At 47.3% G+C, this 17,322-nt stretch overlaps 1 protein-coding gene across 4 annotated transcripts in view; it reads right to left on the bottom strand.

The window, feature by feature from the left end:
* RHBDL3 (rhomboid like 3) overlaps positions 1 to 17,322 on the bottom strand; it is a 77,288-nt gene that overhangs the window by 53,034 nt on the left and 6,932 nt on the right. For 2 of the 4 annotated variants that reach the window (XM_080383688.1, XM_080383690.1), the window contains exon 2: positions 13,815 to 13,838. The exons of 1 other annotated variant lie outside the window; for it this stretch is intronic. In XM_080383688.1, the coding sequence (XP_080239814.1) occupies positions 13,815 to 13,838 (24 nt within the window). Of the gene's footprint in view, positions 1 to 13,814; positions 17,288 to 17,322 lie in introns of those variants that run through there. One more of the 4 variants, XM_080383689.1, reaches the window with a different exon arrangement.

Raw genomic sequence — 17,322 nt, 5'->3', positions numbered from 1 at the left:
TTTCACCAAGTCACTAAAACCCACGCTGTTGTACATGGACTAGATTCAAAGGCTTGATCCTCACTATGAAAGACAGTTTATCTGAACATACATTAAAACCCCAGAACAATTTTTCAGCCCTTTTGCCAAGCCAGGCAGTATTACCAGCTTTAATGTAACAGCACTTTTGATCTTGTAACAGCTAGAGTAGTGCTAGTACATCCATTATTCCTCCTGGAACAGAGCTGTGCTCAGCTATCACACCTACAATTCACTCTTTTTTGTGCACAGCTACCTAGAAACAGATGTAAGAGGGCACTTCTCAGCAGCATGTACCCCTTCTATCAACCCAGGGAGGTGAATGACCCTCTCCAGGACCCAATCCAGAACCAATTACAGCTATGGCAAGGAGAAAGGCTTCTATTTTAAGCTTGTTGAAGAGAAAACTGGGTGCTTCAGACAGAAGGATGGACATGGGCGAAAGTCTCCTGGAAACTGGTTCTTCTTTTTCTCAATTGGGCACCATGCAGGTAGACAGCAGCGTGAGGAATGAGGGGCAATCCCACAATCAAATGGATTCCATTCCTTTTTTTTTTAGGTCTGGAGCAGCCTGTCCCCCATTATAACAGGATATGATCACTGATCTCCTTATTCCACGTTGCCACCTGCAAAACTAAATGAACTGACACTGGAGAATGAACTTTGAAGTCCTTGAAGAGGAAGGGCTATTGCAGTGCTGAATAAGGCCAATTCCCTACAGCCCACAGCTACTGCAGTGATATAAGAAAAAACCCTAAGATGCCGAAGTATCAGGCCCTGAAGGAAACTCAAAAGCTCAGAGAAAAGATGAAAGAAACTGAACATGGAAATTGCTTTGAACATTTACTGAGCAGAAATCCTTCCCAAAAGCGACAAAATGGCAGTTAGCAATCAGGGACTCTTGGTCTGCCATCCAGGCTGTTAGGCGAGACCCCACACCTCCCAAGAGATCTCACTGCAGGGCTTACTCAGAACTATCTCACAGGCATCTGCTACAGCAATTTTTCAGAAAGGGAGGGCAGGAGCTGTTAGCTGAGCACTGGGAAAGAAGCAAACACCACTTATTTATTCACAGGTCTTCTTGCTGCTCTTAACTTGTTGCACGCAGTTAAGTACCTGTTTAAGAAAAAAAACAGGAACAGCAGCAAAACCGCCCCCCTGCAGCTAATCCAATTAAAACACAGGATAAAGTTGTAGAGGTTAATCAGATCTGAGCCATTGGGTCTCTCTCTGCTGTTGCTTAGTGACTTATCTGGTGAGCCACACCAGTGAGATGAAGGCCAGGCAGAAACACCAATTGTCTAGGTAGCCCCAGGAGACAAGTGCTGCTCCCCTTCTGCATCAGGCAGAAAAGAGAGGAGCACACTGACAGGCGGTGCTGTGTGTGGTCTGCTGGGCTCAGAGTTTGGCGGTCCCATTAAGCCTCATTAGGTGCCAGGATGCTGTGACCGATGGGCTGCCTTAGACAGTTCTTACAGGCAAAGACCAAGGCTATGTCAGCAGGGTGCTGCCAGGTTGGTAACCAGGATAGAAATTTACTCAGCAAAGAAAAATTCTGCCCATACAATTGCAGGGAACTCCTCTTGTGTTTCATTAGCTGCAACTCTCCGCTTACCAAGGCTGCAGCAGGGTGGGGGGGACTGTCCCAGCTCAAGGGGCCACCAGTACAGAAGCCACTCGGACTGTCATGAATAGCCCCTTCAGTGCTGGGAGCCAGAAGAAAGTTGAGCTGGTGTTTGCACTCAAGCAGCTCCGCCAGTGCCAGAGGGACAGGGTTCAGCACTGACTAGGGAACGTTGCTCCTGTTACGCCTGAGGCATCCAGCCTACTGCCTAGCCTGGAGTCCAAACCCAAAGCTACCTTGCAAAACTGAGCATGCTGCTTTCCCCAGCTCAAGCTCCCCTATACCCTCAGATTTGCTCTGCCTCTCTCCCTCTTCCTCCCTTAGGGCAAAAAAGGTCTCAACCCTTCTCGCTTAGACAACCATCTGCAGCCTGGTGGTAACAACTTGCTATCCCCACTGTCCCACCCCTGGGTGCACAGAAGGGAGGATCTCCTCTGAAAGGTGGCTCCCCCTTTGACCCGTCAGACTGGACTCAGGCACAGAACAGCACATACAGTGGGGAGGGGAAGAAACTTTCTATATCTGTTTGTTCTGGGCAGGGAGAACAACTGAACCAGAGAAATTCATCTCTTCTCCTGGACAATACACACCAGATTTTCAGGAGGACAGGTGGAGCAGCGACTCCAGTGGGATGACAGAACCACAGTGACAGCAAGAAGATGATGAAATGGGTGTAAGCAGCATTCTGCCTGTGATGCCAGTCTCTTTGGTTGTCAGACATACTGTTTCAGGCAAATGATTCCTAATCCAGAGAACATCATCTCCCCTCCGGGAGGGGAACAGAGTCCCTTGATACCACCCTACCACACTGGACTGTGCTAGAGTCCTCTGTTAAATTGTTCCTCCACCTCAGTAAATTCTTTAATCCAAGAACAGCAAATGCCACTATTTTTCTGTTTCTCAAAGGAACTAAGATTCATACCCCTAAAAAATCAGAGCTTTTGCTCTTCCTGTAGGAAGTTTTATTCTTCCTTTAAAGACAAGGAGTTTTATAGCAATCAGCCATGAAACTTGTCAGGAGAAAAACCACATTTTATACCCTGAATTTGAAACACAGAACATTTCAGATTAAAAATAGCTCCATTTTTCAGTGTCTGCCAGATCTGGGAGGGAGGTGAAAATCCACAGGGACTTGATTTGATGCGTGAAAAAGCAGAATTCTATAGCAGTGAGTATGCACACACACTTATTTTAGGTCAAATAATAGCTCTGCAATAATACTTTGCTTAGCGGAGAAAACCAAATCTTGGGATAGACCCATGCTAGCTGGTACTCTGGTGCTGAGTACTGTGACAATTCAAGTGCATCCATCAGGAGAGGGGGGACAGACACTTTAAAATAAATAAATATTTTTTTTTAAAATCTCACCACATCATAGTTCTCCTGCCTTTAAGGTGGTTTCTCTTTCAAGTTCCAAATTCCTGCTCCTGTATCAGCAATCGTGACAACTATCTTGCCAAGATACCAGATGATCTGTCTGCATGACCCAGGTGTGGGCATAGACCAGGCCAGCATGCAACCTTCCCCCCCAGAACAAGTAGCTCCAGATCAGGCTTCCTCGTTCCCCAGCCGTGTAGTGGGGCAGCAAAGGGACCTGGTACAATATTCAACCTTCCTCCCTTCCCTTCTCAACGGGGGAAGAAAACAGGCCATGCACTGCCTGCAGCTTTCTGAGGAACTGAAGCTCAAGCCTGTGCATCTCAAACGTAGCCAACAACTGCACAGTTACTCCAGAGCACCCTATGTTCTGCAAAAGGGCCAGCTCTGCTCTTTGGGGTGATGAGTTATCAATCAGAAAAATAACAGCCAAGTGGCACCATGCATCCCAGTGAGCAAAGGCTCTACACAATCCTCTGCCACCAGCTAAATGGATAGACCCTAGCAAAGGAGAACAGGAATCATCAGGCGTAGCTTTGACTCTAACGATACCAGCAGTTAAACATCCAATATTAAGGGCTACTAAGTAATGCAGGAGTTGATGGGACAGAGGGAGGGTTACCTTAGTAATCTGATTAAGGAGAATGGCCAGTCATTCCCTCCCTCCAAACCGGTGTTGGATGACAGAGGCCAGATCATTTATACAATATTGATGTGTGTTGTCATTGGCAAGGAACACAATACCGGGGCACTCAAACATCCCTTCTCTGACGTCACCATCACAACTGGCACGCACAGAGCATCTGCATCACAGGAGCCAGGTCCTGAGCAGGGCTGACTAACTTGCCTGCTGACATCAGAAAAACACCTTGTGTTCCCACTGGGAAAGAGCTTACTCAGCTGCACCTCAGGGGGAACAGCGAGCAGAGAATGACCTCAGAAAAACTATAGTACTCACTACAGACAGAGTCTTTCCTTGAATGAACTGCTTTCGTTTGGGTTGGGTGTGCGTAATTCAAGCTGGTTTAGACTACAAGAAACCATCCAATGCAGTTTTGTGTCAAACTTCCACCCACACATCAGCTACATAATTAATAAGGATGAAAGAGCTGGTATTCACATCCTCAGTGATCAGTAGAGCTTGTTATATTCTGTTCAGCTTTAGAAGTCAGCAAAAACCCCATACTTCATGCATTGCACTACATGCTTGGTCATTAAATACAGGCTTATAAACCCATAAAGTCACTGTTGCTTGCAAGTGTGGAGTAATTTTTTTGCATGAACTAGTTTGTTTTGCAGTAGGCCTAAAAGTTAATTAGTTTTCACAGTTTTATTACTCCACATGGTCAAATAACAGCCTGGAGCTTCCAGTCAGCTGAAACTGCACAAGGTCCAGAAAATTCTCACTGTGCTTTTCAGGACTGTTTACTAGGGCCATAAATCAGCAGCTGGCAAAAGACTTTCTGCCCCAGCTCCTCTTGGCCACTAGTACCAACCATGAAAGATCCCATATATCAATGTGCAGCTCTCAGCTCATGGGCCACAGAGGGAATAAAGCTGGAAGATATTGTTTTACACACATACAACCATTCTTTGGAAGACATTTTGGCTGTCACCACCCTGGGGAAGTTACTCAATGCACCTGTCTTGTTGAAGGGGACTGTGCGGCATTTATATGCCAGCCAGCTTCAGCTGTCACATACAACTATGAAGCTATGCTGCTGCTCTCTCCACCATGAAAGCTGTTTCCTCTTACGCCTGACAGGCAGATAAACTGGCCATTGCACTCATTCATAAAAAGACATGGCTTTGGCCTCTCCAAACACTGCAGAAGGCAATGAATGCAGGCAGGAGGTTCCCATCAGGTGAAAACCACACAAGCTAGCCAGCATACTACAGCTTCTGGAATACAGACTGACTGAAAGGCATTGCAATAGCAAAAATCTCTAGTGCGGATACCCAACACTGGCGAATCCTCTAAAAAAGCCAACGTATGCTCTGGCTCATAGAGCTCTAGAGAAGACAACACTAGAATATTTACCATGCTGAAAGCACAAGAGCAGTCCTGCACGCATGCACATAGACACAAGACATCCCCAAACAGTTCCCAGGGCTGGCAAGTCCAAGTGTGACAAAGCAAACATGCAGCTCAGTAAAGATTCTTTAGACACTTTATTTAGGTTGAAAGAAAGTTATTCCTCTAGCTATGGTCTCCAGGCACAGCTCAGAGACCAAAAATAGCAGCAGCAGGACCATCTCCCCTGCTCTTCACAGCAGTCTCCCCCAAAGGGGCTGCCTAAACGCACAAATCAATGCAAAAGAAACATTGCTCCAAACCCCAAATACTATTGTCAGAGGACACATGAAGGAAAAACGTTGATGCCTTCCCTGCTGACGAGGGGGACAGCTATTCAGACACATAAATCCAGTGATAACAAAACTGTGTGCAAAAGCAACTCCTCTATTAGCAACCAAGAGGGAGCAGCTGAGGGAAGAGGCAGCAGTTAAAGGAACCACAATAAACACTTTCATTTTCCTCCCCAGTGCAAACAAGAAGGCTAAAAAGCAACAACCTTCCACAGTGGCCACAGCCTGCAGTGAGTAAAGATGCTTAAGGCCTACTTCCCATTATTTCTCAGCATGAAGGTAAGTAAACATGTGAGAGGAGTGGCAAGCAGCCAGTGGAAGGAAGCAAGCATCTGGCTCTGCTTCAGAGCAAGGGGCAGAAACTAAAATCTCCCTCTGGTCTCCAAATCCCTTAGGACACGTACTAGCTCCAGCAAAACAGACAGTTGATGTTAGACATATAATGGGTCCAGGACAATTGTCATACTTGTTTTCAAGTGCTTTGCTAGACCAAGTCAGAGCACACAGGATTGAGTCCTCCAGTAGTTTTTTGTGGAACTTTCCATTTTTCACCTTTTGTAATATTGATCCTTTCTCTGCCAAAAGGTAAGCATGGCTACATCTCACAGGCTGTAGGTTGTCATCAACAAGCGTTTCCACTACCATCATACATCACAAACAATTATGCTACACCAAGCAGAGTCACCATCATCACTGGTACCTAATAGTGAAGGATCACAGAGGCAGAGATGCTCCCTCAGGGAACGCTGCCCTGAAGGAGTGCATGAGACCAGAGGTTTGATGATAGTCACAAACAGCTTTGCCTCCAGCATCCTTGTTTGGTTTTTCCTCATACAACTCAGGAAACTCCAGAGTATACGCTACTTACAGAGTATGTTAAGTATCAAAGAACACAAAGAACAGTTCCTAAGGGTAAGATTGATCTTCCTTGTTTAACATTAGTTTCATACATCATTATTCTTTCACCAGTAACACTGTCACTGCAGACAGCTGTTCCTAAGCAACAGGAACATATACTAAGAATACATGTCCTGCTAGTGCTGGGGTTTTATGAAGGAATTCAAGGTCCAAGTGAGACTTAGTGTGATCACAAACATCCAGGACTTTCACTACGCCTTTTACCAAGACATACCATCTCTGGTGACAGAATATCCCCAGCATCACCACAAGCAGCTGTATCAGAGGGGATGCCACTGCTCAGAAGACTAGGAGAGGAAAGGAAAAGAAGTGACTGTCCCAGGTGCTACAGCTTGAGCAGGTAAACACTGCAAGTGTTTGAATCACGTAAAAATCGAAAGCATTCTGAGATCAGGTTTTCTCAGCACCCTTTATGTACAATGGTGCAGGAAAAGAGCCCATCAACTAAACCCCATCAACTCTCTCATGTTGTGCTGGTACCAAGCTGATTTGAAAGCAACACATTGTACAACGGCTAGTAAGGAGGCAGAAAGAGATCACAGCTTCCTTGGCTGCTGTCAAACACGCCCACTGCTGCATTCAATTTGCAAATGTGCCCCGGTACATTTGGACTGACTGCAAATACCGGAAGGCAACAGGAGCATCATACTTCCTATCGCAGAGGAGATACACTTGTTTTCCAGGTCTGGTAGAAAGTGACTTTAAAAGCCCTGTAAATGTTACAGGAATAAGTGATGATGGTGTAGAAAAGCACCTCCAAACTGTTTTCACTCGCTAAGCAGCTGGTTTGTTCCTCTGGAGACAGGATGCTCTCTTCCCCTTCTCTGTTGTAACAGAGCACAATGCACCAGCTGATTTGCAGAACAGCATCAATCCACTCCGTGTTTATGGCTTTTTCCTCCCTTTCTTTTTAAACATGCGGCTTAAATGTTTTTATTGCTTCACTGATTTTCTACATGCAAGACAGGATTTGTGAACAATACATTAGCAAGGATCTATGTGCTTAAAAACCATCCCGCATGTTCAGCTGAAACAGCACAGCACACTACCAAAGCCTCCCACTGCAGCTGGGATCAGGAGGCAACAGAGATACACAACGGTCTGAATGAAGCTTGCCATTCCTCTCAGACACTGCACTCTTAACACGCAGGTTTCCAGGCAGCTCAGACGTGGAAGGTACACAAATGTGTAATGAGTAGGAAGCCTCCTGAGGCTTTTACAAATCCAGAGACATCAAGCTGCCAGTAACTCACGGGCTGTGTAAGAGTGACTCAGCCTCCATGTGCTTTTCGGTGTGCTTGTTATGACTCCTTGAAACATTTCAGGAGATGCAGTCTTCTACCAGCACAAGCTTAACAGTGCTGTGTTTGCTACACTGCTGATGTCTGGTTCATATTGGCAGCTTCTACTCCCAACGTTTTGCACTAGGCAAAGCCAACAGTCTGCATTACAGGCTGGTGGGATTGGAGAGAATAGTATCCAAATAGCCAGGGAAAAGGGAAATGGAATAGCTGATGACAAACCTTTCACACTGTAGGGAAGGTGTAAATACTGACAATCTCAGAGACCCACATCCAGCTCAAGGGCTGGCTGGTGTTCAATGTACAGAGGTATTAGAAGATTAAGGAGGAAGTCGGGGAATTTTCGCTGTTCATCCTGCAAGAGGTGGGAAGGTCATTAACGACCTCCATGTAGCTTTTTCATGCCGAGTCATCACTCCAGGGTATCATGGCCAAAAGCCAAATCTGGGTATAAGCCCTGAAGTGCTGGGAGAATGCCATTCACTGTAACAACACTGGGGACAGACACAGACTAATCCAGGCACGGTAAAGGACAGGACATGACCCTACAAAGGGAACAGTCTCCCAGACATCTATTCACCGCTGAATGCCTCAGTTTCCCTCCTTGACCAAAGGAAGGATAAGTTCCCCTCCCCTCTCTCCTGGGGGCTGCTGTATGCAAAAGAGCCTCTGGCAGAGGGCAGTGAGGGGTTGATAATCCAGACAACATCAGCAAGCCAATCTCCTTCAGCAAAAACAGATCCTCTCTTACCAGCCCATTCTTCCCTTCAAGTCTGTCCACAGGGCAATGAATTTGAAGGGAGACTTTCTTTTCCCCAACCCTATAACCCAAAGTGAAGGAGTCAAAGGGTTAATGCTGCATGACAAAGGTCAGCCCAGTTTGGGGAGAGAGGAGAAAGGGAAGCATTGTGGCTGCAGACAGCAGCTCCCTGCGACCAAAACACCACTTGAAAAATGTAAAGTAATGGCGCTGCTCAGAAAAAAAAAAAAAAGGCCTGAGAGCCCTGCCTAAATCCAAGGGCTTTTATCGCTCACAAAAGCCCAGCCCCTTGAGTCATTAATCGTGTGCTCCATGGCTGGGCGCCTCAAAAAGCAGCAGATGACACATGCCCAGCTGCTGTTGCCGCCCCTCCTCAAGGTAGCAGAGCAGAAGCAGGTGCACTCCCAGTGCCCTCTGCTTGAGACTAATCTATTCTCCCTCCTTGTCCTCTGCCTTTCATCTCCTCCAGCAGCCCACGCTGACAACTGTAAATGAGATTAGACTTCAAGGCGTGGGGCAGATGCAGAACCCCCTCCGTGCATTGCCAAGAGACCCTTGTAGCTTTTAAAGTGTCTTTCCCCTTTACAATGCACGGCTTGGTGGAGGCGGAGAAGGGGGCAAATTTCTTCTCATGCTCACAGAGGCGTCTAATATAGCAGACGAGGCAGACTCTGGTTTTAGGGCCTGGATGCTAATCTGTTATCACCATGGACAGTCTTCCCACCAGTACCTCTGATTCTCCAGTTCACATCAGGAGATGAAGTAGCAAGTCTATGACCATTTCGTAATTCCAGTTCCCATAACCTCCTCTTTGCAGCACTACTCCACTTAAATGCAGACATACATCCTGACAAACACTGCTCTAAAAAGGCAGCAATAGTAAAAACTTCAGGCAATGACTTCAAGGTTGCATACAACCCTGTGCTCAACCCCCTGCCTCTACTGCTGCTCTCACTGCCATTGTTTCCTACTCTTCATCTTGTAGTTTTGGCTCCTCCTGCTCACAGTAACCAACACAAACCAGCAATAAGACCCAAGCAATTTGTCCGAGAAAGTGCTAAAATCTCCAGGCACAAGTCACTGCCTAGAGCTCAGAAAGACCTGCCTGGCAAGGTGTTCCAGCCACAGCTGGCAGGGTTTAGCCAGCAACAATAGTCAGGGAAACTTCTTAAAGTGAGGTGTGATGTTTAGCTCAACAGTGCCCCAGTAAACAAACTGGAATATCTTACAGTGTGGGAAATCGCTTGTCCTGCCCACGTTAAAGGCCACTCAGAGAAAAGGGACACAGTTAACATAAAAGATCATTGAGTTCAAAACAATTCCTTTTCTCAGTTACCACCAACCATGATAATAGCTAGCCTGATTTTACGGATTGCTTTGCAACCTTCATCGTGCAGGAACCAGCCCTGGATTTAAGAAGGCTGCAAAGTCAGCATATTTTCAAGCATATTTCAATGTTTTATGAGACTATGGCAGAGCAGGTTCAGCTGCACCCACTACTGGTAGTGTCAGCAACTGAACTCTTCCTGGCAAGTGCATGTCTGGTCCAGGATACCTCTACAGCCTTGTTTCTGAGCTCAGGTTTTCCATTAGCTGCCTACACACACTGGGTAACTTGGCATCTCTCTGCATTCCCCATAAACTCTGTTCATCTGTTGCCATCACACCCACGTACAAGTCTCAGGAAGGAATCCAGGATTTCTAAAGCAGCTGCAACAAAAACACAGCCTGGATTGACAAGTGATAGGATCAAGGTGCTGAGCCAGTGAGGAGGGTCTTTTTGAAGAGTTTTGTGTGTGTCTATTTAAAACAAGTTTGTTGTCATGACTACAAACCAGGGTATGGGTGAGAAGAAGTGAGAACTTCAAGATGAGGGCTGATAATGTTAATTCACCCTTGAAATCTCAGCAGCCATAGGGGGATGGGGAAATAGAGAAGGTGGTACAAGCTCTTGGCATCTAACATGGCTAAAAGCCACCTTCAGAAGGCAGGTCTGTCCTAAAAATTAACATCGTCCTCCTAGATAGCACCTTTCACCCAGCACAGCCAAGGGCTGGATAATACCGATTAGCTGCAGTCATCTCTAAAGCAGGGGCACCAGGGACATGGAGGCAAAGAAGGGCACCCAAGGCCCTAGAAAGGACACAGCAAAGCAGGAACAGCCCCTTGGGAGACTCATCTGCAGACTCACTCTCTAACCCTCAGACAACTTTGCTTCAACAAGGACAGTGAGATGTTCTCATGTCTGCATGCAAGGCCGTTAATAAGGGATCTTATTAGCACAGAGAAGCGTGAAACTGTCAGAACCTGCTCCTGGGATTGTCACACTTTGAACTTTACCAGAAGATGAACAAAACAATGTTTTTTTGGCCAGTGAAGAACAAATGATGAAAACCCTCCAAGTGATCACGGAGCAATAGAGAGAGGCAATGCCTTGCTCTGCTCAGAGCTTGGATTCCACACGGAGACAGCACAGAGAGCTCAACGACAGTACAGGCTCTGCAGAAGGCAGCAGATGCGGAGCTAATGTGTGTGCGGGGGTGGAGGGTGTTTATGAGCACAATAAATAAATGTATGAATCCCTATAAAAGTTCCCATATAAAAGTGAGTTAGAGCTGCCTGAGGGCCATGGCCTCATAATAAACACATCTCGTAAGCACAGTATGAAGCCGCAGCTGTACTGTAACTGCCTGGCTGCAGCACTGAAAATCCGTGAGTCTGCCTGCTCCCAAACTCTTGGGTGAAGTGCTGACCCCACTAAATGCAGGAGGGATTTGGTACTTGCTTCAGTGTAGCCAGGACTTTGCCCTGGGAGGGTCTTCTTTGTACTTCAAAGCCTAGGAAGTAGTTCTGGATCTGCTGACAAATTTTTCTTTTACTTCTTGAAAAGAAGCACTCTGCAAGTGGCTGGAGATACTGGCTTGAGTCAGAGTTCCCAGCATACCGGCTTAGATAAACTCCTCCAGAAAGCATTGTCAGTCACTCCTCACCCCCAAAATAAACAAGCAAAAAGCACTGTTCCATGGCTGAGCAGCAATTTTCATCAAGAAGTTTTGAATTTTTAATCTAAGATGTTGGAAGGGGTCATTAAAAAAACACAAACCCTTTAATTTTGTATGTCTAAATAGAAACCTGATTTTTTATAAGTAAACCTAAATAGAAGTATTTTTTTTAAATCTACCCACAGAAAAAAAAAAAAAGGCATTAATAATTTCTTTTCCTCCTCAAAGGCTAGAGGGAAATTGCTGAACCCTCCCTCACACTGTTTGCTGTCATACTCCACCACCCTAGAAACAAGAGCCTTGCAGACTCCCTGCCTGTGAATTCCCAACTGCTCTAACTCTTTCTCCAGAGCCTTCTCTTGCTCTGCTGCTCTCCTGGGAGGTGGTGAATGCAGAGGCCCACGTGTCTTAGCTGAGAGGGTGGCTATCAAACTTCAATCCCAGCCCATGAGTCACAAATGCACAGGGCACGTGAATCTTCGGCCACCCATTCCCGCTCTAAGTACACATAAGGCCAGGTCATATCTCCCAGGGAGAGCTGCAACTGTTCCGAGTTTCAACACACAGGCTTTCTTTAGGTATTAAGACTGTCCTCATGTTTCACATGGATGCCAATCAGTGCTAAACAAAACACTCCCTGCTCCTACCAGCACAGAGCTGCTGGGAATAGCAACCTTGTTCCACGACAAACAGCATCTTGCAAATTCACGGCAGGGCTAATTGCATTGCATTGCTGATATAACACTCAAGGAAGACATCAGCTCCTTGGCTTTGCCCACAGGCAACAAGGACGTTATTGATTTATTCAGGACTTAGACTAGTTGTCACAGGTTGCATTCTCTTTGATAATAAAGCCTTACAGACAAGGCTTAAATTTCAGCTGCAGCCCTAATTGAAACATAGCTAATTATTGAAGGTCTGCCTTTACAGCCCATTCCCTTGTTACTCGGGTAATGTTCTGTAAATCCAGATGTCAAACTCTCCCCTCCCTTAAAAAGAAAAAAAGAAGGAAAAAACCCCATCAACTATTCAAGCAAGTCCAGTGGGAAATTACAGATTCCTCTCTTTGAGCCCAAAGTAGCTACCAGCCAAGAGCCCCATCCCACAAGGGCTCAATGACTTCAAAGGATGCTTGTAGAATCAGACTCCAGATGAAGGCCAACATTCGAGACGGAGGAGAATTCAAAGTGGCTGAAACAAACATTCCACCCAGACCACAAGCAATTTATCTTGCATCCACCTTTTGAGTGGCAGCATACCCTACAAGCCCCAACAAATTCAAATACACCGCACAATCTAGGTACGATCAACAATTATAGTAACCCAATTCCCAACTGCCAGCTTGCTTGACTGTACAACAACAAATGTACTGCAGTCCAGACACGTGGATAAGCAGTCAGTCACGGCTAACCGGGTATAAACGAGCACTCATCAGAACAGGCAGTCCAGTTATTAGCTGAATGATAACGGGACCCCCAGGGTACCAAGGACATCCTTTCACAGAGACCACACCACAGCTTTTGGCTTTGCAGTTCAGCCAGACACTGAAGCAAGATTATCGCCTCATAAAGCAGGGATGAAATCCCATCTGAACTTTAGTACTGCCAGGACGATGCCCAGCATCAGAGTAAGCTCCCTTACAGAAGGTGACATTTACACGCACACACAACAGCACAAAAGTTTATGACATCAAAAGCAGCACTCTCTTTAGAACTCAGCACTCAGTTTAGAAGCAAGTCAACCCTAGAAAAATCCTGCAGTTTATAGCAGCTTCACATTCCATCCTGGCAGATGGAAGGAACACCACAAAGCAAACACGTCAGAGCAGCTAAAAGCATAATTCACAAACTAGAATCCACAACCCAAATTCATAGCAGCTATAACTCAGCTCTACAGAGCTGTGCTGATTCACCCGGCTACAGATCTGACCCAAGGCATTTACCTGACACAATCACAGCCTTTGGTACGGAAGCAGATACTCTGCTAATTCTGTGCAAGTTTAAAGCAGCAGGTCCTTCCCTGGAGGATGTAATCCCGCAGAAGTCAGTTTAGCAGCTGGGGAGCCATTTCAAAGAATCCAGCACTGGTTTTACAGGTCCTAGTTTGCCTGCCTCAGAGTCAAAGATCCTTTAACCCACAGAGCCAGGAGAGTGCAACTGGTAGCAAGCTGAGCACCTGCTGCAGCACCTCGGATCAGACCCTGCGCGCTGTAGTAAGGGATGGCCAGGCTGGGCCCACTTCTGTCCCTGGCTACTCTGAAGAGGAACTGAGAGAAAGGCCCAAAGCAGCAGTGGTAATTATGACTTGCATGCCAGCATCTTGGGAACTGGGAGCATGGAGCATCCTAGGCTGTATTTTAAATGCAAGGAAAATCTAGTACAGGGAAAATTAACTCTAGGTTAGACTCTGCTCACGAGACAGAGACAATACATCAGTTATTCACATACCTGATCAAACAGGGCTTTCCAGTGCTGAGAGGCAATGCATAAGGGAGGAAAAAGAAGAAAAAGAAGGTATAAGAGCAACGACATTAACATGCAGTAAACTGTAGAAGTATATTTGAATAGAGAAATAATTAAATGATTTAGTGCCATTCCCAACATCCTTCTTCATCCCAGAATCACCTACCCTTCCGGGGGAGGAGGCAGAGGGAATCTACCAACCACAGGGAAGACAGTTTTCACTTACAAATCCAAATTAGGATGAACTCAGAACATTCATGTGTTAATTCTCTTTTCTCCTGCTTTGTCTACTTGTGGGCAAGCAAGGAATAAAAGGCTTTTTTACTCACAGAGATGAAGAAAGCTCGGTGTATACTGAGGGGAGGGAGGAACTAGCAATGGTCTTTCAGATCACTTTCTGAGATCCTCTGGCCCAACACTGACCCACAGACCGCCTTGCTGGGCTGTCAGAGCCTTGCCTGCTGCCTGCTCCCAGCTCTGGCCGGGACTTGCTACAAGGTCTTTGATAACCCGCCAGTTCTTTGAGCCTCACATGTCCACATCTGCAAAACAGGTAATTCCTCTTGCACAAGGTGGGAGGGTGGAAGGCTGGAGAGAGCCCATGACAAGGATTTACCCCACAAGTTTTGTTCTAGCAGATCTGCTTTAAAAGCTCTGTGTAAGGCAGAGCTCTACTTCAACACTGACAACCATGTGAACACTCCACAAGTCATTGCCACTTGGGAATAGAAAAAAACAAGCTAGCAAATGGCTCCAATCTATGCTTTGTAGAAAGCCTGATGTCAAGTCACCCCTCTGATTCCAGGCTTGCTGCCTCACTGTCCCACAGAACAGATTAAATTCCTAATGAATTATTTAAGGCTCTCTCTCATCTCTCCTGGATTTGGGTGACAGCCAAAAGGAGAGCAACTTCCGTGGGGCAACAGTGAGGTAACCACTGGCTTGGGGTCCCCAGAAAAGACCTTGCAGATTTTCAGCTCTCCTATCTGAAGTGCTGTTTAGCACAACACTTTGTTTCTGATGCATTCACTTTCCCAGAAAAGCAAAATGAGTAAAATAACAAACATCAGACTCACAGAAGCAATCCCCTCACTGTGCCATATGCAAAGCAGAGCTCTAGTGAGAGTCTTATATAGTCTTGGAAGAAAGTTTCCTTTCACATGGTAGGCAGATTGAAAGCAGAATTGACTGGAGAGACAGTGGGATATTAGGCCACTGAAGTCCATTTAATCTGTTAAGTTGCTGGGTCCCCTCCTCCCCATGCCTATATCCATTTATAAACTCCAATTTATCACCATAAATCAGCCCAGTCTTTTAAACAGAACATTCTGGGACTGCCTGAATCCTGGCTTTGTAGGACACTGCTCCAAGAGCTGTAATGACATCACAGCTGAGCTTTTATACACTGTCAAGACTGTGACAGCCGAACATCCACTACGCAGTATTTTTGCGGTTAATAACACATAAACAACTGACCTTTTGTCAGCTCTTTCTGGGCAAGCCAGAGAGCTTACATCGAGCTTTCCAATGTAATAGCAACAACAGAAAACCAACCCCCAGTTAGGTCTCAGGGGAGCATAGTCCTAGCAGAGAGCAGTTTGAATTTTCAGAGATGATGCTCTGTAGCCTGCTTGTTTCAGCAGGAAATCTTGGCTGAGGAGGAGGAGGAGGGCATCTACACCACTTCCTGCTCTTCTGACTTGCAGACGATATACAATACCTCAGGCTTCTGTCACATCATCTATTGCCAGGTCTCAGCAGCTTCCCATAACCAATGTAGCCGCGGGCTCCAGCTCCATTTTGTTGCTTGCAGAAAACAAGGTACCAGAGTCAAATAACAATGCAGATCCCAGCCTAAGTAACGGTGAGACACTGCAGGCTGGATCAAACCCAAGCTGTCCTACCTCAAGGTCAAGCAGCAAGTCAGTAGCAGAACTAGGATGAGAATCTAGATTTTACCAAGGGAAGCTCATAGTGTCTCTCCTGTCTCAGGAGCCCAATCCTGCCAGGCACTGAGTGCTCCAGCATCTCCCAGGCCACTGGCAGGATTGAATCACTAATGGCTGCATTCGTGTAGAGGCTGGAGTAACTCCAAGGGGCTCATATGAATCACAACAGGGAATCTTTCCTGTAGACCATCCAGACAAGCACAAAATTTGTCAGAGAAGGAAAGGTCAGTCTGAGGTAAGCAAGCACCGGGATTTGGAAACCTGGACTGTGAAAGCTCCTGGAAAGCCACCCTTTGGGAGTGAAAGCTATGGATGCCCCTCTTAGGGGCATCTTAGGGATGCTCCTCTTAGGACATTCTGGCAGTGCTGTAGCAGAGGTAAAACTGCATCACACGTTCCCTCCTGACTGTACAGTGCTCAGGAACACAGCCTTGGGAATGCAGCTCTACCAGGCAATTGCACTTCCTCCGCTACCCTCTGGGAGGAAAATCCAACGGCAACCGAATTCTAGGTGATGCAGAAGGAAGGGCTGGGGGATGAGAAGCAGGCACTGCCCCTAGGCAGCCCCATGCGGGTTCCTCCAGCAGTGTCATAAAAGTAGAGGGGAAAAGGGACGCACCATTGCTGGAGGCTTAGTTCACAAGGGTCCCTATCATACTGGTGCAAGACCCGAGACAGCGCCGGCTTTAGAGAGACATTTAGTACCACTGCTTCATGCCTCCGTAGGCAGGAACAGACCCTGCACTTACCTCTGCAGATTAAGCAGAGACTTTGCACAGTCCTCATCCCAGCAGAGTTTGCTGGGAAGGAGAGCTGCGAGCACTCCTGGGATGCACCAGGAATGCAGGATCTGTGCGCGTTCACTCCCTCCCAGACAGGTGCACAGCGAGCTGCAGCCTCCAGGACCGGTAGATGCAGAACTACTGCCTCAGCTCTGCAGGCTTTGCTGCTCCGCCTGACAGGAGCAGATTCAAAGCACGCAGGACCACTTGGTGTCCTTCTAGGCTGGATGAGCAGAGGCAGAGACCCGGTGCCAAGTTATCCCACCCTCAGGTGCAATCAGAGCTCGGAGGATGGAGAGAAGCTATCTGCCCTGCCGAGCCGGGGAAAAAACTTCCTCAGCTGTTTCTTGCTGGGGGCTGGAAGAGGAAACAGGCTTCCGAGAGCGGGAGCGGTTTTCACATCTGTCAGCCTCCGGGCGGGTGGGACCCTGGAGAAGCTCTCTGTCCCCGGGAAGCCCCTCAAGCCCAGGCGTCAGCCCCTCTCCAGCCCGCCCAGCCGCAGCCCGCTGTGAGCCAGCATCGCCCCGGCGGCGCGGCTCCCGCGGGCACGGAGAGGACCGAGCCTGTCCGGCCGCTGCCGCCGGGGCTGCCCGGGCTGCGGCCCCGGGGACGGGCACAGCCCGCAGTGGCCGGCGGCGAGGGGCGCGCAGGGTGGCGGGGACGGCGGCTTTCCCTTGCCCCCAGAGGGTCACCAGCCCCATTCCTTCCCCCACCCCGGGCTTCGTCTATAAATAGCTTGAGCCGATTAACCCGACCGGGGGG

This window comes from Falco punctatus (genome assembly GCF_963210335.1).
Source record: "Falco punctatus genome assembly, chromosome: 1".
Classification (NCBI taxonomy): Eukaryota; Metazoa; Chordata; class Aves; order Falconiformes; family Falconidae; genus Falco; species Falco punctatus.
The sequence above is the reverse complement of the archived record's forward strand: the minus strand, read 5'-3'. Positions and strand labels throughout refer to the sequence as shown.